General features: G+C 38.2%; 2 protein-coding genes across 6 annotated transcripts; one reads left to right on the top strand and one right to left on the bottom strand.

Moving 5' to 3' along the window:
• The first annotated feature begins 10,140 nt into the window (after positions 1 to 10,140).
• Positions 10,141 to 13,561, top strand: LOC110940832. Of its 2 annotated transcripts, XM_022182405.2 has the most exons (4): positions 10,142 to 10,556; positions 11,512 to 11,661; positions 12,379 to 12,444; positions 12,685 to 13,561. In XM_022182405.2, the coding sequence occupies exons 1-4, from the start codon at positions 10,401 to 10,403 to the stop codon at positions 13,351 to 13,353; spliced, it is 1,041 nt and encodes a 346-aa protein (XP_022038097.1). In that variant the 5' UTR covers positions 10,142 to 10,400; the 3' UTR covers positions 13,354 to 13,561. The 2 variants fall into 2 exon arrangements, with proteins under 2 accessions (XP_022038098.1, XP_022038097.1); XM_022182406.1 differs by lacking the exon at positions 12,379 to 12,444 and having other exon boundaries at positions 10,141 to 10,556.
• A 4,031-nt stretch (positions 13,562 to 17,592) lies between these two features.
• LOC110940833 (S-type anion channel SLAH2) lies at positions 17,593 to 20,619 on the bottom strand. 4 transcript variants are annotated; one of them, XM_022182409.2, is made up of 5 exons: positions 20,588 to 20,619; positions 20,393 to 20,510; positions 19,837 to 20,295; positions 18,363 to 19,118; positions 17,593 to 18,266 (listed from the first exon to the last, which is right to left on the bottom strand). In XM_022182409.2, the coding sequence occupies exons 2-5, from the start codon at positions 20,501 to 20,503 to the stop codon at positions 17,856 to 17,858; spliced, it is 1,737 nt and encodes a 578-aa protein (XP_022038101.1). In that variant the 5' UTR covers positions 20,504 to 20,510; positions 20,588 to 20,619; the 3' UTR covers positions 17,593 to 17,855. The 4 variants fall into 4 exon arrangements, with proteins under 4 accessions (XP_022038101.1, XP_022038100.1, XP_022038099.1 ...); XM_022182408.2 differs by having other exon boundaries at positions 20,366 to 20,510; positions 20,588 to 20,609; XM_022182407.2 differs by lacking the exon at positions 20,588 to 20,619 and having other exon boundaries at positions 20,366 to 20,576.
• Positions 20,620 to 21,886: the final 1,267 nt, after the last annotated feature.

The raw sequence follows: 21,886 nt of genomic DNA, 5'->3' as shown, positions 1-21,886 counted from the left end.
TTAATTGTGATAAACGAGACGGATTTAGAGCAAATAAGTTAAATCCGTGTATGAAGTGAGTATCCAACTTAGCGCAAGCTCAATTTTGTGAAGATATCACCGCAAGGTATTGAAACTAATCAAACGATTTAGTGGAGTCGTAGACCAACTGAATCTACTATGACTCGTAAAGAAAGAACTTTTGCAAGAATATTTGAATATGACGCTCCCAATACATCATATTGTGTCTCAAATCAAACGTGTGAAATGGATAAGTTCAAACAATTGAACTTGGTTCTGGCGTAATCCGACAATAAACGTATGTATTAATAAGGGAAATCTCAGCATGGTAACAACGATGAATTATGAACGTAACTTGAACGAAAGCAATTTCAAGAAAGTTTGTTAACTTGGTAACAAAAGAGTCAACAATAACAATAATGTAAGCCATTTGAATCACAACCCAGTGATTAGGTTTAGCAACATAATATTCGAACTTCAATGAAGCGCTTGAAATGTAACCGCAAGCATAGCAAAAGGTGCATGCGTAATATGTGAGTTTTCAAGTAATGACACAATGAGTGTTTGCTAAAATGGAGAAACGACCAAATATTCGAAGCAAAAGAGTGTTCGCTCTCAGCGAAGAAAATCAACATGATGCAACTACTTTAAGGGGAGTAGAGATGCAAACATCTACTTGGCTAGAAGCAAAAGTGAAGATTTTAACGAAAGAATTCCGAGTACTTTCTGTTTTGCTAACTAAAATGGCATATATGACAGGTTAATGTGTTCGATTGAGTTAACAGATATGGTGTCTAATTAACAACCTTTACAAGTTTGGACCTGGGTCTCTAAGGGTCCTAAGCATATGTTTTCTAGATCCTCAAGGTTTCGTATTCTGTGTAACTCGGTTTTGTGCATTGTGTAGGAAACACCATCTTTGTGTACGTTTAAAAACAAGTTATTGTCCCACAATTTCCCCCGGTATGCTTTCTCCCTGAATTCATCGCTAACGATACTCGATCATCAATCAGTCGTGTAATAGTAGTTGGATCCTCACAGTTAGTTAAGTAAGAAATTTGTTAATTCTCAGCAAGAGTTACTGACTCTTGTGGGTTAGTTCGTTCGGCTCTTGATAGTCGATGCCTATTTGAAAATTACGTCCTCCTTTTTGATGAGCAGAAATCTGGGTTACCCAAAAGGGAATTTTTGGTCTGTTATCTTCCTTCTCCATCAACTTCTGAGGTCGCACTGCCAATTCTTGCATCTCCGAAGGTGTAAGTCGCTAATGTGCATCGACTACAGGCGCAACGCCTGGAATCAAATCGATGCGAAGATTCGTCTTGTCGTTGAGGGGATAATTTTGGCAAGTCTTCAGGGAAGACTTTAGGATATTTCCTTATCACAGGAATATCTTCGAGTTTTGGTTCTTCAGCTCCCTTGTCCTCGACATGAGCCAAGAAAACAACACATCCTTTACGCAACAACCTTTGTGCCTCCCCGCAATTAGTAATTTGTAGAGGCGTATCCTGCTTCCTGAGCCACGGTCGTTTCTTCGTTTGCCATTGTGATGCGGTTATCAATCTCTGCTCGAACACTCGGCAGTTGATCCATCCCAATTACCTTGTCGAAGCTTTCCAACTCATCTGGCAGTAGATCAAGCGTAAATTCACGCTCTCCGGGTTCTATCTTGCCGTTTCTAGTCACTGCATTGGCTTCCACTAGCTTCGCCTAGCTAGTTCCATCGAGTGCAAGTTATCTAACTTACGTGCTACTATATCAAGTACACTCTCGAACTCTAGAGATGCGAAACCGAAAATTTGCAACAGTATTTGGCAACACAGGTGCATAACGTTGAGTGATATGGAACGTACCGATATCCGTGCTTGGATTCCTGGTGTGCTCCCCTAGCTCTGCTACTGAGCTTTTATCCTCGTGCCTGATTCTTCTTAGGGCAGTATTTTCTGAAATGCTTCTTGCTCCCACAGTTGAGACAACCTTGAGCACGTTTCTGTCTGTCACTTGTCCTACCTGGATAATCGTCACTATCGTTGTTCCCTCCGTGATTCTTGCTTCCATCTTGGCCTCCATTCCTACTTTCAGTATCTTGCCTACAAGTTTCCTTAGGATGCCCTCTCTTGCCACAGTTATCACATTTCCCATATTTACATCGCCCGACATGATAGCGTAGACAATTGTCACACTTAGGGAGAATACCCATATAGTCTTTTCCCTTTTTAGCCTTTTTCTTGTTACTTGCCTGAGTAATCTTCTTGAAATTTGCGATCTTTCTCTTATTATCCCCAGATGACTCTATAGGAGTCTCCTTTTTCTCGTCCGTGGAGGAAAATTTTCCTAGTCTAATCGCTTGTTCAGTGAGCGCCACGCTTGTGTTGATAGCCTCGGTGATCGTGGAAGGTTTAGATGTCGTTACCAGGCTTAGAATCTGAGGTGCCAATCCCCCTATGAAGCGTTCAATCTTCCTAGGTTCCGGTTCCACCAAACGCGAAGCAACTTGTGATAATTCGCCAAATCTCTGCACATATTCGGCTATCTTTGGACCTTCCATTTTCAAGTTCCACAATTCCGTCTCCAACTTCTGGACTTCTGCCCTTGAGCAATATCTTTTTTGCATTAGTTCTTTCAGTTCGTCCCACGTCAAAGTGTTCACAGCAGTCTCGCCCATTGTCTGAACCTGAAGGTTCCACCATGACAGAGCCCCATCTACAAATAGCCCAGCTATGTACGTGACCTGGTGCCCTGGGGCACATTTGCTCAATCTTAAGACAAAATCCGTTTTCTCAACCCAGCGTAGGAAGGCTAAGGCACCCTCAGTGCCGTCAAATTCCCGAGGTTTGTGGTCTAAGAACTGCTTGTAGGTGCAGCCTTCGCTGTGTTCAGAGCGAAGGGCCTCGAGCTGTGCAATGGCCCGTTAGATGCGCACTTGTAGTTCTGCCGCTGTTGTTGGCGGAAGGTTGTTGGCATCGACGTTCCCTTGTGCCGACATCTTCTCAGAAGAAGATTAGTTAAGTCAGGTTATATTTGTTTAGGGGACGCGTTTAGTTGTTAAGTGGTCATACGTACATACACATAATAGGTTACCATACCAACCAATCAAGCAATAATATAATCATAGCATAACCAAGAAATTTGGTAATTATATTTAATGAGAGCATAGCAAGTAAGCACGTAACGTTATAGTTATAGTACACCCATATAGATCAACAACGTGCTTAACGAAGACATAGCGTCTGAGATTTTGCTGGTCATTGGCCACAAAGTATTGTCGCATGTTTTATGATAATTGGGCTCTCATTATTCTCCGACCACAATTGTATCGTCTTTCAAAATGTATCACGTCAAGGGGGAAACAGGGTCACCCTACCCTTGCCCAACAAGTATATTAGTGTATCAAAATCACGTAGTCTGAAGTGGTCTTTAAAAGTCTCCACAATCCCGGCTTATCATTAGTGTCTTTACCCAAATGTAATGCAGTCCGTAAAATCCAGAAATCAATTATATTGGTGACTGAGGTGGAGTGGGAAAGAAAAGTAAATCGTTAACATGCGTGAACTCCTCCTCGGGCTTGTATAAACGTCGAAGTAATTAACCGATCTGCCGCTCGACAGTAAAGAAACGAGCCTTAATAACCAAGAAGGTGTAATAGCAGCAGGTGAGTGTGCCAAAGGAGACAGTGATGAATGTGGAGGATCAAAGTATACTGGCAATAGACAGGGTGGAGGACGTGGTGTCAGCGACTCATATCCTCAAACTGTAGCTGTGTAGTCTCCATAGTGTGAGGGATGGTAAGGGTCTAAAATTAGCATAGTGTATTATAGGGACCATCGAAATGGCTCGTCCAGTGCTGTAGGGTTGAAAGTAGCAACGGTGCAGCCTGTGAGGTCATAGAAAATGTTGCAGCAGCAATAGGGATCGTTATGCGGGTGCCGTCCTGGAGTACCTTTCTGTGGTGTGGGTAAGTCCTAAGAGGAAGCGATAGGCATGCTGATGCAATGGACGTCGGTCTCCATAGGAGAGAAGGAGCAATCATCATTGGTTGCGAGTGCAAAAACAAACGTCTCAACCAATAAGGGGATCGTCAGGTGCAGGTACTTGGTCAGATATAAGGGGTGCAATGTCTGGTAAACCAAAAGGAAATAGGGTTATGATCAATCAAGGGTGCAGGACCAGCAGGTGCAACATCAAGCTGTCCCACGAAGGTGCAGAGGCTAGCTCAGGGGCAGTCCCTGGGTCGTGTAACGGTGTGGTGCCTCGAGCAAGTGATAGTGCAGTAGTTATAACGGCGTCGTCGTCTGTGTCAGTTGTAGAAAGTTGTAATCCGGCCATCTATAAGGCTGTAAATGTCACAGACTCAAAGGAGTCTGAAATCGAGTGTATTCTAGGCGCAAAGGATAGCCTGATAACAGGGGTCTCAGATGTGAAATTTATAATAACGTTCTCGTCTAACTTTCCATCACCATGGATGTCGTAAGGAGCACCATCAATAGTCATGTCACGTCATCGACTATTCGTCGAGTAGCCACCCTTTGGAAGGAAAGGTCCACATGATGCGTATTGTCAAGGATTGGAGCCATGGTGTGTTCACTATCGGAATGACCAGTGATGAAGTGGTCATGGACTGGAATAGGAGTAACAGGAGGATTCTTGTCAGAGAAGCCTTCAGCAAGGATAAATCATCCCCAAATTCTGGTAGCGCGGACTGTTGTAAGTCGTCCTTGCCCTTGGTCAGCATATCGGGATCACTCTCAGTGTCCGACGTAAATATCTCCGGCGCAAGTGCAGTCTCATTATTTGTGGCGGCGGCCATAGGGTCATCAATGTTTGACAACCCGTTTTTTTTTTCATCAAGGCGACATGTGTATCGGTGCATGGTAGTCATAGTATGTATCTCCATAGTAATCACTATCAGTCAGCGTATGCAAACAGTTTCCACATATGCACGTTTCTCAATAATCAGCAATTAAGCATGTATGTGATAACAATGTAAGCAAGTAATCATCCTAGCCTTCCCTAGAATATCCCACCCAGTCTCTTAGACTGAACTCCCTAGTCTCTCAGACTAACTCCCTGGTCTCTAAGACCAACTCCCTGGTCTCTAAGACCAACTTCCCCAGTCTCTAGGACTAAATCCATGGTCTCTAAGACCAAACCTCCCAGTCTCTAAGACTAAATCCCTGGTCTCTAAGACCAAACCTCCCAGTCTCTAAGACTAAATTTTTCCCCAGCCTCTAAGACTGAACTTCCCCAATCCCTAAGATTGAACCCCTCAGTCTCTAAGACTGAACCTCCCTCAGCCTCTAAGGCTGAATTATAAACATATATTTTGGAATGTGTATTTGTGCCCTTTTGTTTGAAAAAAATATTTGTTCCCTGGATCTGGGCGTTTTGTGTATGCAATGAAAACATGTTTGTAAAAGCGTTTTCGTAAAAGCCCTATTGATCGTAGTCTAGACTCGAGAATGAATCCTAGTTCGCTACGATCGAAGCTCTGATACCAAGCTGTCACACCCTGACTTTTGCGTAAGCGTGATTATTGGTGTGACTTCTTAATATCATTGCATATGATCATAACAACACTATATGATAAAACCAGTAGATGTACATCCATTAATTTTAAGTTTAAAAGTAGTACAACATAATTGTCTGAAATGACGAGACCAATTTCAAATTACCAACCATAACATGTTTTAAAGAGTTCAAAAAGACTCAACAAAAGATTTTTAAAACAACCCCGAGTTTAGGACCACGTATCTCGTGCAGGATTAAGATACGCCTCCTAAGCCCTAATGACTTGGATGACATCTTTATTCACAACGCAGCTTAAAAACTCCAACGCCCGCCAGATCCATTTACTAATTCCCTGAAATACATGTAGTTTGAAAAATCAACAAAAGTTGAGCGAGTTCATGTGTAAGTGAGTATGTATAAACCTTTGTAAAAATGTCTGTATGTATGAAAATCCCTGGTATGTAGCAATTAAGGAAAAAGAGACCACCATTGGGTTGCAAAGCCAATGATAAGTGTGAAGTGATGCAGGAAGACTCAACCCTAGCGGATTTGTGCGTCGGGCACTTAGTCATCTCATGGTCCACTTAGCGGACTCAGGAGTGGGGCTCGCTACACCCAAATAGATCTATCACTAATGTCCCTCGGTCCTACAACAAGGATTAATGGCCTTAAGTGTCATGCCCACCACTCACATGTTTGCGTAATAAAAACCCTCCTTAAGCTAACCATACCATGTAAATAAATGTCTGTAATATCTGTAAATGTATGTAAATGTCTGTAACATGTATTTCACCCCCGAGGTGTAAAACTGAAAATAGTTAAGAGAAAAGGGGGACATGAACTCACTGTATTGCGTCTTCGGTACTCGTAACCCAAATCTCTTCAGCAAACACGACTACCTACAATGGTCTAACGTCTATTAGACGAACGGTCGTGCCTTGTCTTAGTATTTATGTCTTTGAGTTACGTTTCTTATAGTATTTCGAGTGATAATTATTTGTCAAAATAATTTGTATTTCAACTTAATCATATGTCGTGTTGGAATATTTGTTCGTTCCATATTCTAGTATCAATACTTCTAAAGTATCTTATATACGCGTTTCCTTCCCCAGGATGGGATGCCGGAAATATATATTTAACCATATTCATGTATGAAACCAACCTCTGATACTTTGTATTTTGTGATAAATATTATGACGAGTTTAATTTTTGAAAACAAAATCTAAAGTATACTTGTAAACACCCGTCTCAAAAATATTTATTAAGTGTTAGGATTTTTGGAAAATTTCGTCATAGTCTTCTTTGTAAACGGAGGTGCCCATGCTTAATTAGCATATCATTTTCTTTTACACATATCCCGTAATTCATTTTCAATAATCAAACCGACATATAAACGTACAAAGCATTACTTACTTTATTTCAGCTTTATTACTCAAAACTGGACTGTTTTCGAGGATTTTTATAAAATAGATAACCTTTTCCAAAAATTCTCAAATTTTTAAAGAAGGTGCTATATGTTCCAAAATTTATTATGTAAAAATATCAGAGTCCAGTTCGTTACCCATATTTTATAGAAAATCATTTTCTCGACTGCAATCAGATTTGTTACTTTCTGATTGCAGTTTACGGGAATATTCACTAAAAATTAACCGTACGTCCGTTTGACGAAATTCCAGTTGGAGGGTCGTCCTGACAATGGTGACCAACTACTGTAAAAGTTCCATGAGTCGATTTTACCCAGGTTTCAAGTTATGACTCCAAATATGACACACTTTTTCTGCAGTAAAAATGCAGCTTGAACTGCTGTCCAAAAACAGCCCCTTAAAAATAGTAAACGGTTTCGAAAAATTACGATTCCAGTGCCATTTGTTTAGTTATTCCAAAATACACATTTTAGGCTTCAGAAAATCCTTTTTTCAATTTAAAATGATCCCGTTACAGCCTGTTGAAGTTGGCTGGAAATTCTTCTCAGCAAGCTGTTTACATTGTAGAAGTGAATAAAAGTGCATAAACGAAGATCCTAACCATGGTTTATTGATGAACAAATGTTAAAACTTCAATCATGCTTTAACCAACCCTAAACCATCCAGATTTCAACTTCACACAACCTTTTTATATATGGTTTTTATGCAGAATTTTAAGTTCACATTTTAGTGTTTTAGCTTTTGTGTGACAAGAACTTTCAAACAAAACATAACAAGAATGAGATGGAACAAGAGTGTGAAGAGACTTACTACTAGCACAAGGCTAGGGTAGTAATCTTAGAACAAGATGATGGTGAAATGTTGGTGGCAAAGGCTTGAATCAAGCTTCCTTGAGAACCTTCAATCTTGCACTTCTATGGATGAATCCTCAATCTTTGAATGAGAGCTTTCGGAGAAGAAAATGGAGATGGTGAAGTATGGTGGTGGTGAATTCGGTTATGGAGAGAGGGGGGGTGTGAGCCGAAATTAAGGGGGGAAGGAGAGAGGTTGAGTGTAAGCTTGAGAGGAAATGATGATGATCCTTGGAAACATGCACCCTCTAACTATATAATCATCATTGCCTAACCCTTGGCCAATAAGAGATAAGATTACAAGAATAAAAATCTTAACAAAATATTATAGTAATTATTGGCTGGAAATTCGGTTGGGGGGGGGGGGGTAAAGTGTAAATTTTTGTTAATTAATAGGTAATAAGTTAGAAGGTTAAGGGTATTTCCAAGTATAGTGGGTGTATGTCATGTTTACATGGTGTATGGGGATTTTTGTGACCAAAATTAATTAAGAATGATAAAATAATATTTCTGACAATATTTTCGTGTCTCGGGTAATGTCTGGTTGTTCGGTTTCGTATTGTTCCGTTAAAGCGTTTAATTGTCCCGTATAGTGTCTTTTATGCATCTTTTTGTAACGAAATTAATTCCAACACTTAGGAAAGTGTTCATGACCATTTAGTCAATACTCTGTATAATACAAGTGTGTTAAAAGCTGAATTGTTAATGAAAATGCAGAATTTTGTACTTAAATTGCGTTTTAGGCACTTTCCGACACTTAAACTATCACCTAGTGACATAGTCTTATGGTCCTCACTTCCCTACACTCCATACTGGTGTAGTGTTTTATCCCTGGCCCATACTGGCCTAAAAATAGTATCTGTCCAAGTGCTGGCATTGTCAGCATGTGTTTGAGTTATTCGCTCACTGTACTAACTGTGCTTTGTGCATCAGGTTTGTCACTAAGAGTCTGTATGAAATAAATGGAGTGACTGTATGTAAAGAATGCACATGTATGTATATGACATAAATCAGTAAGCAGTTTAAGGCGTCAGATGTAATCAAGCACAGTCATTAAGCACATAATTAGGGTTAATTAATTTGTACAGTACCTGTAATTATACGGGTTGTCACAGCAAGCAGATTCATACAGTTGTGGTTTAGCATCCAGATTTATATAGATGTGTTTTAACAGCAAGCAGATTCATACAGTTGTGTTTTAGCATTCAGATTCATACAGATGTGTTTTAACAGCAAACAGATTCATACAGTTGTGTTTTAACAGCAAGCAGATTCATACAGATGTGTTTTAACAGCAAATAGATTCATACAGTTGTGTTTTAGCATTCAGATTCATACAGTTGTGTTTTAGCATCCAGATTCATACAGATGTGTTTTAACAGCAAGCAGATTCATACAGTTGTGTTTTAGCATTCAGATTCATACAATTGTGTTTTAACAGCAAACAGATTCATACAGTTGTGTTTTAATAGCAAGCAGATTCATACACTTGTGTTTTAGCATTCAGATTCATATAGTTGTGTTTTAACAGCAATCAGATTCATACAGTTGTGTTTTAGCATTCAGATTCATACAGTTGTGTTTTAACAGCAATCAGATTCATACCATGTGTTTTACCATCTTTATATTGTGGGATCTATAAAAAAAATTGGCTTTAGCCCTGTAAACTGTTAAAACACAGCACCAAGAACACGCTGATAAATTCCAGTAATCTTCTGAACAATGGAATATGCGATGTAATGTGACATGGAATTTTAGTTAATGAACACATTGACTTCCATATTTGAATTCGAAAATAATAAAAATTCCGAAAATCATGGAATTTTAGTTAATGAAGATACATTCCAAAAATAAAATTAAAATGTGAAATTACATGATAGCCCTTCTACTTAAAATCCCTCAATGACACATGTTCAATTCTTATTCCTTCCTAGACTTTCTAGGAAGAATAGACTTTCCACCCAACTCCTACATATTATCTTTTTATCTTTTTTTATAAAGGTATTTTTAAATGAATGGGTAAAATTACAAAACTATCCTCAAGTGCCTTGCACATGATAAAACTTAACTTAAAATTTTAACCTGGTTAGTGCTAAAGGACCTAGAGTGTAATGAGTTTTATAAATAAAGGACTATGACTGTAATTATTAAAGTTAAAGGTCATCCATTGCAATCTGATTCAAACATAAAGGACGAAAAATGTAATTTACCCAATTACAATTTAAACACCCCACTCAAAAGTTAATTTTGCAAATGCACATTAGAGGATACTAAAGGGACTATTTCTGCACATCTCTTATCTTCTTCTAAAATATTCGAATCTATGGTAACACGCCTCTATAAAACCAAAATCACAATTACAATTACCTTTTTTCTTTCCCCCTTTCTTGCTTCCTTCCTACCTGGAAACTTCGTCGGAGTTTCCACCTCCGAGTTCTCCAACCACTGTCGCTGCCGTCTTCAACTACCACCTCAATCCCATAAAAACCATTCCAACCACCCTCTTCCTCTCTTTTCAATATGCGCGAACGATCTAATTAGGTTTTTGTGCCTCTAATGCAGCAACCACCACCAATTCTCACCCGGAATTCAATCAATCCGGAGGATCTACTTCACCATGTCCGTCACTCGGTCGCCGTGTTGCCACGCGCTTTCTTTCGGCTCACACCGTTCTTCTTTGGCCGGAGTTAATTCTACAACTTCCAAACCCTATGTGTCATTCACCCGAACTACTCGCTTCTTACAGTTATCGTCTTCCAAGTTACCTAGGAATGTAAGTTCAACTTCTCTTTTTTATCTGTTAATTGATTGCAATTTGTGTTAATTGCCTTCTGATGAGCAGTTTTTGATGAATAAATTGCGTTTATTTTTGTAGGCCCAAATTGGTTATTATGCATTAGTATTGTAGTTTGTTGTTAATGATTGTTTCAACAACAGTGAAACTGTGAAATGTCATATGCAAAAATAAAAAAAATAAATAAAAAAAAACCCAACTCTGTTGCTACGTAGTTAGTATCCCGATATATCAACGGATATATCAGTGAGATATCGGTTATCGGTCCTCTGCCGAGATAGTGGTACAAAATATTGGTCAGAATATCAGTACCGATAATATCAATCAGCGATATTGTCCGATATTTGACCGATGTAGGACCGATATTTGATCGATAAATCACCGATTTTCCCGATATCAGTACCATTCTTCTTATTTCTACGGTTCATTTTTCTTCTTATTGCTGCTATTAGTGTTTTAAGTCTTAATAGTTTTTTAAGTCTTAATTGTTAGTTGTTACCGTTAAATGTTAGTGTTTTAAATCTTAGTCAGTTCTTACTTGTTACAATTGTTAAAATTTCTATATATATAAATTTAGCATGATATTAAAATTACCGATATCCCACCGCGATAACCGATATCTCAAATATTGGTCCTTGACCGATATTCGATATTTTACCGCATTAACTACTTAGCTCTGCTGTGTCATATTTGGTATAAAAGTTCAAGTTTCCTGGAAAGTAAAAAAAAGGTATTTACCGATGAATTAAGAGTATGTTGATGTGATTCTGATATTATATATCTGATTTTCTTTATATTTGTTGTTCTAATAAACACCATGGCATAAAGATATAAAGTGAATGCATTTTTTGTCTTTCTTGAAACACATACAATGGAACTAGTTTATAAGATTAATGTTTATCTGGCCTGCTTATAATTTGTGATAAACCTGTAGAGTTGGAGATTTTCATGCTTTAAGCATGATGAATCTTCTTTGGAATATAGCGTCTCCGGAACTTCAGAAGATATGTTGCCAGGAGAGATGGTGGAATTGGAGAAACAACAACCAAATGTGAAGCATGGTTGGGTTTCAAACTTCAAAAAGGTAGGCTTTTTTTATTTTTTATTTTTTATTTTTTTATTCATCTTTTTGTATGTGCATATGCTTATTTAGTAGTTAGTACCTACCCAAGTAGTGTAGTTGACATCAATGAAGATAGTTCTTGGTGCCAATAACATAATTTGATCACGAATATATGTTCTCCTTCATTTTTTTATGTCAAATGCTATAGAGAAAAAAAGTATTTGCTCCATTCTTTATCTTCTCAGACGTATGACGCCCCGCTTGCGGTATGCGCATATAATGTATATATGTGTGGGCCATCGAGGGGCAAAAGTGAAAGTGAACTAATTTTAACGTTATTTTACTAATTTCGTGAAAACAACGTTAAAAGCTGAGGACGGTTAATCATGCATCATGTGGTGGCGTTGATAGCTGAAAGACAAAAGGGTACATGCACTAATCGGTCTTTGTCCCGATTGCTGAGTGTTATATGCCTTATGTCCAAGGCTTGATGCAAAACTACTATCGAGCCGGGGGTCTCATCGGAAGCAACCTCTCTATTCTTACGGGGTAGAGGTAAGGCTGTCTACATCTTACCCTCCTCGGATCCTACCTTTGCTTTGCTATTGGTGGGATTTACTGAGTATGATGATGATGATTTATCTTCTCAGACATGTCCAACCAGTAGCCCTAAATTTAAGTTTATGTCTTTCTGAGTTAGTATTTAGACATGATTAAGAAATGGGGTGTTATTTTCAGGTTGCAGATGCTATATTTAGTGCAGAACCATGGGCCGTGCCATGGACAGCTAAGACCATTTTGCAGGTGCAGCTTTATAATACCATATTCTTTGTGACTTCTTTGCGTTGACCTAATAGTAATACCATTATTCATCTAGCATAGTTTTTGTAAGTCAATATTACAAAAATTCTTTTTAAGATGAAAAATGGAGTGATGTTGTGGTAAAGGTGCATAATGTATGAAACACATCATACAAGAAGGATATATAGTTTTTGTTGCAAGAAATATGTATCATTGCTACAAATAATAAATTTGACAATGCAGGTAATGCTTCTGTGGATCACCTCATTTTGGTTGGTAGGATCTTGGATAATACCATTTGTCGCTCACACAGCAGGTTTCAGAAAGGAGTATCTAACATACAGAGGACAAGCGTTATACAGCCTTTTAACAGACATCGTGGAGGGTGTAACCGGAATTGCAATTCTCAAACTTTGCCTTTCAAGCTTTCGTCCCCTTTCATCTGATTGGTTCAAGTTTAGCTTCAAAGGAAATTGGCATTTTGATGTCGGTTTAGGATGCTTAATGTTTCCATTGGTCAACCGTCTCTCGCAAGTCAATTTAAACTTAGTACCCATGCCTCCCCCTACTCCAATCACAGTCTCCAACGTCGAGCAGTCAATAGTTGCACGCGATCCAATGGCGATGTTGCTTTATGCCATTGTTGTTTCTGTTTGTGCCCCTATTTGGGAGGAAATCGTCTTTCGAGGGTTTCTTCTTCCTTCATTAACAAGGTACATGCCCGTGTGGTGCTCGATTTTGGTAAGTTCAATAGCTTTTGCGTTGGCACATTTTAATATGCAAAGAATGCTGCCCCTTGTGTTTCTTGGGATGGTAATGGGTACGGTTTTTGCACGGTCGAGAAACTTGTTACCGTCTATGCTGTTACATAGCCTTTGGAACGCCTTTGTATTTATTGATCTTATGAGGTGATGTTACATACCCGTCCCAGATCCTATTTGTTTTGACCAGTTATGTAACCGTACCGATGTTTTATTGTTTTTTAATCAGTTGGATGTTTGTACTGCAGTCGAGTTGGTATAGGTTCATTGTATAACGACATTAGACGTCAAATTGGATGTTGATCTGTGTAAATCAATGTTAAAAGCAAGCTGATAATGGTCACAGTGTTGTCCAAAAATAGATTCTCCTGATTGCATTTATGTTGATCTACTGGTTAAATGATTAGTTTTGAATAACCGAGTTTCATTCAAAATAAACCATCTGATGGGTAGAGTGCAAAGACTTATTTACTCTTAATTTAATTTGATAGGTTACTACTCTAAAAACGAGAAATAATTTCTATAGATTGCTATGCAGTTAATGCGGTAAAATATCGGATATCAGTCAAGGACCGATATTTTAAATATAGGTTATCTCGGTGGGATATCGGTAATTTTAATATAATGCAGAATTTATATATATATAGCAATTTAACACCAATAATTCAGTGATATATCAGTGATATATCGGTCAAATATCGGTGATATATTGGTCAAATATTAGTGATATATCGGTTATATCGGTCAATATCGCTGATAATACCGGTACCGATATTTTGACCGATATTTAACACCAATATTTTATTAAGGGACCGATATAACTGATATATCACCAATATTAACTGCATAGATACATTGTGCCATAGGTGATTTACTTTTATAGTGTATCATTGTTTCTTATCACAAAATATCAACTTATTGATAGGTGACACTTGTCACGCATTACTTCACTTTGTATACTTATTTTTTTTAACTGTCAACGAATTCTTTAAATAGGCTATTGGTGAAATTCAGATCAGGACACACTCGTCTCCGAACTGAGGAAAACCCCTCACCTAGGGCCGAGGCCTGTGAACACTCACTCAAAAGGTATGACACCACGGTGAGATAAAACTTGCTCAGGGAAGACAGGAATCGAACTTGGGTCATTTAAAACACTTGATCTATCCCTTACCACTACACCCCAAGCTGATTTGTACCATTATTAAATGTTCTTTCGGTCCTATCTAACTGACAAAGGTTCATTATCATACGTGAGTCCAATTTGTGTATTCGTTATATCTCTTGTATCAGGAGTTCAGGACCAGCAATCAAAGCTAACTAACGACAAAACTATGTGATACTCGAACATAAGTTGCATGTCACTAGAACCGACATTTGCTATTTAAATGCACGGAATTTTGACGGTAAGCTTCGCTAAAACACTCATTCAAAGACAGACGACATGGTCCTAATGTATGTTTGTTTGTTAGTGAGAAGACTGATGTAAATATTAGGCTACACGGTATGGGGTCGGCCCCGGCCCGTCACGGGTCGGCGACGGTTCAAACACCGTGCCGCCCCCATCCGTCCCCGTCCTCTCCGTCCCATTCTAGCCGTTTGCGACGTACCGAAAAAGTGGGCCCCCTTTTCTTTATGACCGTTAAAAATAAAAATAAAAAACAAAATTTCCATAATTTGAATAATTACAAACGGCTATAATTATAAAATATATAAATTTAACTTCCATTTTCACTTTCAATCACCAAATTAACCTCAAACATTCACCTCTTTCTCACATAATTTTTATACTCCTTCCACTATTCTCTCAACCTTCTTCCACATAATTTGCATGGATCCGTTCAATAACCCGGAGAACCCGAACACTTCGAACAACCCGAATACTCCCAACAATCCGACCCAACCAAATGTTTTTTCGGTTCCGGGATATTATCCAACGCTAGAACCGAACCAATTCTCGCAATATTCATCGAACGCGTTTGCTTCATTCCAACACTCGCCAAACCAATTCTCGCAATATTCACCGAAGGCGACTAAGTGGACCCCAATCGAAGAAGAAGCCTTAGCCAAGGCTTTCATTGGCACTTCCGACAACCCGGTAAAAGGTTCGTAATTTTTTAAAGTTTACATCTTTTTAAAGTTTACATTTTTTAAAGTTTACATTTTTTAAAGTTCAAATTTTTAAAAGTTTATTTTTTTTTTCTTAACTGTGGGTTTATATTTTAGTTTTTAAGTTTAATTTTTGTTTAGGTTTATTAGGTTTTAAGTTTATTATTTTGTTTCTTAACAGTTTTAAAGTTTTTATTTTTTTTTCTTAACAGTAAGTTTATTTTTTAATTTTGTTTGTTTTAAAGTTTGTTTTGTTTTTTTAATTTTGTTTGTTTGTTTTTTTTGTTAGTATATTTCTTAAATGTAAAAAAAATAGAATACTAAAAAAAATAAAAAAAAACATAAAAAGTGGTGGAGGACTATGACTAGGACCATCCTACAATGCCCTCTAGTTTTGGAGGATGGACCATCTTGGGGAGGAATGTGACGTGGCGCCTACGTGGCGGATCATCCTCCAAGGATGGTCCATCACCATACCTTGTAGTCTTAGGGGTGCAAACGGGCTGAGTCTAAGCTTGACTAGGCTCAAGTTCGAGTTTGTTTAACTTATGAAAGCTCAAGCTTGGCTCGTAGGTAGTTTTTCGCTCGAGCTTGGCTTGGCCTCGGCTCATTAATTAATTAATCTATATTATCTGTACTTATAATTTTATATAAAATTTAGTTATTTTTTCATAATTTATAAATAATAATTATCATTCTTATTATTTAAATATACTACTAAAAATATATAAATAGTAGGCTCGTTTAGGCTCGCGAGCCAGCTCGAGCTCGATAAGCGAAGCTCGGGCTCGTTTACTTAACGAGTTTGCTTTTAGGCTCGGGCTTAGGCTCGAGCTCGTTTAAGCTCGGTTTGTTCGTGCTTCTTTTTAGCCGAGATTGAGTAACTCGACTCGTTTAGCATGTCTAGTAAATATGGAAGACTCGAATCTACATTGGGTGGTCGCTGCTCGTGGTTGTAATAATATGGCCCAACTACTGATGCTAGTGGTGTTATGCAATATTCTAACTTATCATACGATGCGAGCATGACCGGTTGTGCATGTATCTATTGGACTATGACACGTGGCATAAAGGGTGACACTTATACCTAGTTTAGTGTTTGCGCATTAGACCATGCGTAGTGGTTAAACAAAATAATGCCCCCACCATGGGGCATTATTCGACACGTGGCAGTCCAGTCAGCATGGGGTGTTATTGTAAAAGTGGCGTAGTGGGAATAATACCTGATAATGCCCCTTCCAATCATTAAACAAAAAAAAAAGCAAACTATTTTCTCATTGGCTAGTCAAACCCAGTCAAACATTCCACAATCCATTTTAGGCGTTTTCATTAAAACGCCAAACCATTTTTTGCCCTATAATACCCTATGTAATGGGGAAGGGGGCGTTTTTTTGCCCTATAATGCCCTATAATACCTTGTAATGCCCCACTACACATGGTCTTAGAAGGGCTATGGTATATGAAACTTTTTAGTGACTTCAGAAAATGCATGAAGTTCGCATTTCATTGTTCATGACTTGGTATATGGTGACATGTTCTGTGTGTGGTTGGTTCGACACACACAAAGATCCGTTGCTCGACCTCATCTTGCACTTTATCACCATGAAGATCCTTTATACCCCATAATAATCACTCACATACCTATCTCTACGTATGTTATCTCCTTCCTTTATAATAACCTTCCACATCCCTTTATGTTACCATGTTTTTGACTTATCGTAAAACAAAACTTATATGTCGATCCAATCTGATCAACATGTCTTTCTAACGATGTTACTATGTTTTTGACTTATCGTAAAACAAAACTTATATATGTCCAATCCGATAACATGTCTTTCTAACTGTTTGTGACTTAGCAACACTTTGAACATGTTTTTATTGTTCACATATCGTCTTCTTATGTGAACAATATTATAATACAACATTGATAGTCTACAATGTTTGTTTCTAATACATGTTTTTCTCGTCTTATGTTCGCATGTTGGGATCCGTGATAGGTTGACTCGTCAACTTACTGTACTACCCTGCAACACTAAGGTATGCGTTGCGCAGACCATGCGCAAACATTGTCATCTGAAGTTGTTTGTTTTTTCGAAGACGTTTTACTAAAAAACGTCTGCGCGAGCTCTTTTTGGTGCAGACTTGACCAAGTCACTTCTAAAATCTTCTAAAGTCTGAAAAGGGTTAAAACCACCACCACCACCGTCCACCACCACCGCCGTCCACCGTCCACCCACCGTCCAGATTATGATTTAACGGGATGATCTGGTTTCCAAAACCATGGGCAGAAAACGTTTTCTATAAAATATAACTCCCAACGTATTAAGGAACATTTCAACAAACATATAGGTAAATACAATGAACAAGCACTTACACATTCAAAATACTGAAAACAACATACAGCTTAAAATACCGACACAAAATTCAAAACTCAGCAACATACAGCATAGAATGTCCCCCACGCACTAAACATCCAACATCATCGGAAGATGGTAGCCATGTTCCTCAATTGTATCATCATCACTAACATCTCAATACATTATTTCATGGCAATGGACTTTGACTTTCAACATCTCCAGCTTTCACCGTAACCTCCACATCTTTCTCGTTTGATGTCACATATTTAAGGAAATGTTCAATGTCTTTGTCGGAGCTGCCTGACCTCCGGTGGAACCACTTTCGAACAGTTGTGGGCTTCCGGTCACTTATGGCAATGGCGATGTCGTTCGGGAAGAGATCTCTCATCACAAAAGCATGTAGAATTGTGGTTATGAGTAAGCCAAAAACCGTCAGGGTTGCAATCACCGAAAGGGTCACAGTTAAAATTTTAGTGAAAGTGTTTGTGACTTCGTTTGTGTATCGAATTGTCGCGATTGCAGCTCCAGTCATCGGAAAAGTATATGCCCACCATGCCAACGAGAACGTGAATCCTCTGAAGAAATTCACTCGAACCGCCTGTTAATTATTATTCAAATTTAGTTTCAGAATATTAAAATTCGAGTAACTCGATTCAATAACCCAAAATCCGACCCATGCACACCCTAAACGTACCAGAGAGAAATAGAGGAACATGGCGAGGAAGTAAGCGATTCGCGACCCATTGATATTAGCCCACGCCATAGAAGCAACACTTGGAACAGCAATAAAAAGAAAGAAAACAGGATGAAGCTCTTTGGGCAAAGTTTCATTGGTAGGAAGTCTTTGATACAAAGTCACAAACAACACCGTGTAATGCGCGATTCCAACCGCAAAGAAGAAAATGGGGCCTTCTTTTAACCCCATCGAGGCGCCCAACAAAGCTCCAACGAAGTTTCCAACAATGGATAAATGGTTAACAGGATTCGCCACCTTGGATAACCTTCGCTGGCCACCGGACTTCCACTGGCCGTAGATCTTGACCTCTAGGATGAAAATGGGTGTCATTAAAATATACCATAGAAAATGCGGTATGCTTGTGGCAACTGTTGGTGGAAGTCCTATAGCCAAAAACAGTAGTGCGACCCATGGGGCGAAGAAGAAGTTAACTCGAATTGGATGGTAGTATTCTCTACGAACTGCTTCGAAGTAGAAGATGAGTTTCAGAATATATGCAGCTGCCACTACCGTGAAAAGGCCTATGGAGATGCACCATAGAATCAGGTTCACTTTGGGACTTACATGTAGAAAATGTGTTGCGGCTGACGACGCTAAATTCTTCCACATTATCGCTTGACTGCTGACTCCGAGACATATACCGAACGATGAGACTGGATAGCGGAGAAGAAATGGCCATTTTTTGTCGTCTGGTAGGACTAATTCCTCAGATGGCTGTTAAAAGATCATAACAAAACTGTTAGCTTGCTTGGGTACGAAAAAAAACACTATGACGTTGCATTTTGGTTTGTGATTTTCTTTGGGGCTGGTTTTTTTTTTTTTTTATTCGGCTTTTTTCTTTAAGAAGAAAACGATTACAAACTAATGAGAGGTAGACGGGCAACAAGGTAGACTCCAATAAACTAGCATTCGAATTGGACTCAGATAACCCAAAATTTGAGTTTATTTGATTTTCGGGTGTATTCAAAATTTAGTAGAATTCAAATACCAAAACTTTGAATTCAAATAACCCAAAACTGGACTTATTTCACGTTAAAATACTGTTGGTTCTTATTGAAAAATTTAGTAAAACTAAAAATAAATAAAGAGAAAAAAAAGGAAAAAGTTGGCTCTCAGTATTCCCACATCCGCAGCGGACTCATAAATTATTTTCTGAGGGTGCGAACGAGGGGTTCAACTAAAATTTCAACGGATGCGATCGGGATTTTAGCCTAAAAATTACACTAAATTTTTTTTGTTAAGGGGGGCGCCTGCTCACCCAATTCCCAACTTGGGTACGCCCCTGATCCACATCTGTATTTTATTCTCACACCCCTTTTCCGCTCTATGTCTCTACATACATACATATATATATTTGTATATATAAAGGGAGGTATGTGGTAACACTAAATGTTATGTGAGATTGTTGAAATATTAAGTTCTGGAAACATACCCTGAGTGTTTCCAGCTCCGGTCCTTCTAACGCATCAAAATAGCGATGAACCGGCAAATTCTCGCTCCGGGGAGTAATAACCGGCTGCTCACCTGGCGGTTTTCCTCGCAATGTGGAGATTTGTCTCTCCAGTTTACCAGACCATGTTTTGAAAGAATTGTACCTCTCATCATCCTTCTTCACTTTCTCGATTCTCGGAAACTTACCGGCTGCCACGGCTTCTTCAAACCCGACCCCGGTGGGTATGGGCTGCGAGTGGAATTTAGTGGCCGAAACAGTTGGTTGCTCGTTCAAGTTCGTGCCAACAAGTTCAACGTCGTCTCTGAATGCAACTCTTCTAGTGTTTTGCAGTGGAGCTCCCATTGGAGACGGTGGCATACTGATGGATATCGACGGCGTTCTACGGTGGTTTAAACAGTCGTTCAATATTTCAGGTTCTATTTTATCTCCTCCAGAATCCTAATATCAAAATAAAAACATAATCTAGCTGATCAGATTTAAACTCAAATAATTCAAACCAAAAACATACCATTAATTCAAAATTATTTTCCATCACATTTTGCTTCATAAGATCATCATCAAATCCCACAACTTCGTTAGCATCGATCGATCTAATTAACGATGGGATCCCTTCTTTCTTTGTTCCGAGATTCTGGGCGACTTCCATTATTTTCCTGTTACAAAACAAAGCAAAATTTGTCACGATTTTGTTTTTTCTGTTGTTAGTACATTTGTCAACAATGAGTTGTACCTTTAGCATTCAATAGGAACACTTGATTGGGGCCATATCATTTGTGAAACTGTTGTATATATACATCCCTCGGTCTCAATTATTGCATTTCAATTTGTAAATACGACTTTTTTAAAAACAACTGTAAAATAAGCTGGGACATTCGAATATACAGCTATTTTATAAAATAATTTAAAAAAATATATATATATTTTTTGAACGGCAAGGAACGACGTGGCAACCACCGTGACACCGGCAGTTGTGGCCAATGTCGACTAATCGACCGCCACCAGCCCCTTGGCTCTCCCAGATGCATGGAAACCCGACCTCCACCCCCCGAAGGCACGACGATGGAATAATCGGTAAAATCTCGTCTCTCATCCAAGACGAACCAGCGTCACCCGTATTTGCCGTTCACCTGGATGTCGCAAAAAAAAATAATGGAAAGAGTGAGAGTTAATTAAAGATGGGTCACGATTAATTTGGGTGTTCAGCGAACTAGACCACGTATTAATTTATAAATTTATGTAAAGTTGTAAACCGTCGACACCAATATTGTAAATTATAGTTGTGGACCACGTATCAAATTAACATATCCTTATATATTAAAGATAAGTGGTAAAACATAATTTATATGCAAAACATAATTAAAAAAGTCTAAAGAAGTTTCAACCGGAGTATGATATTTAATATGTTTTAGTTGTTTACATTTAGATATTTAATTAACTAGTGTCTAGAATCCGTGCTTTGTGATGGGACCGTTATATGTTGAATAAAAAGTAAACGTAAAAATGATAGAATCACACATATGTTACGGCGTGTTAACTCGTAAACAACAGACTGAAAAAGTAAAACATAGAAAAGTATAATCAAGTCGGCTTAGGACCCGAGAGTTTCAACGGAGCCGTTGAAGCGTGTTAACTCGCAAAATTTAGAACGACTTGTAAAACGATAAATTTATAAAAGATGTAAAGTATAGGGACCAAAGTTAAAAGTGAAAAAATATTTGATTAAAAATAGAAAATATATAATATGTAAAATATAAAAACTATGGGGCTAAAAGTGTAAAAGATAAAAACTATAAGAATTATTAAAAGATTAAAGCTATTTGAACTAAAAGTGTTAAAAGGTGTAAAAGATGAAAACTATAAAAATCATGTAAAAGATTAAAGCTATTTGAATTAAAAGTGTTAAAAATGTAAAAGATGAAAACTATAATTATGTAAAAGATTAAAGCTATTTGGATTAAAAGTGTTAAAAATATAAAAAATAAAAGGGTTAAAACAAAATAAAAATTAAACAGTAAAAAATTCAAAAAGT

Source organism: Helianthus annuus, chromosome 5, assembly GCF_002127325.2.
Source record: "Helianthus annuus cultivar XRQ/B chromosome 5, HanXRQr2.0-SUNRISE, whole genome shotgun sequence".
Classification (NCBI taxonomy): Eukaryota; Viridiplantae; Streptophyta; class Magnoliopsida; order Asterales; family Asteraceae; genus Helianthus; species Helianthus annuus.
Note: the sequence above shows the minus strand (reverse complement) of the source record. Positions and strands in the feature narration are given on the sequence as shown.

Bases quoted from the DNA above. Each gene is read 5' to 3' on its own strand.
- LOC110940832 (XM_022182405.2), top strand. From the start codon at position 10,401: ATGTCCGTCACTCGGTCGCCGTGTTGCCACGCGCTTTCTTTCGGCTCA. The intron at 10,557-11,511 runs GTAAGTTCAACT...ATAAACCTGTAG, and splicing joins CTTCCAAGTTACCTAGGAAT to AGTTGGAGATTTTCATGCTT. The intron at 12,445-12,684 runs GTGCAGCTTTAT...TTGACAATGCAG, and splicing joins CAGCTAAGACCATTTTGCAG to GTAATGCTTCTGTGGATCAC.
- LOC110940833 (XM_022182408.2), bottom strand. From the start codon at position 20,503: ATGGAAGTCGCCCAGAATCTCGGAACAAAGAAAGAAGGGATCCCATCG. The intron at 20,296-20,365 runs GTATGTTTTTGG...TTTTGATATTAG, and splicing joins AAAATAATTTTGAATTAATG to GATTCTGGAGGAGATAAAAT. The intron at 18,267-18,362 runs GTACGTTTAGGG...AATAATTAACAG, and splicing joins TGTTCCTCTATTTCTCTCTG to GCGGTTCGAGTGAATTTCTT.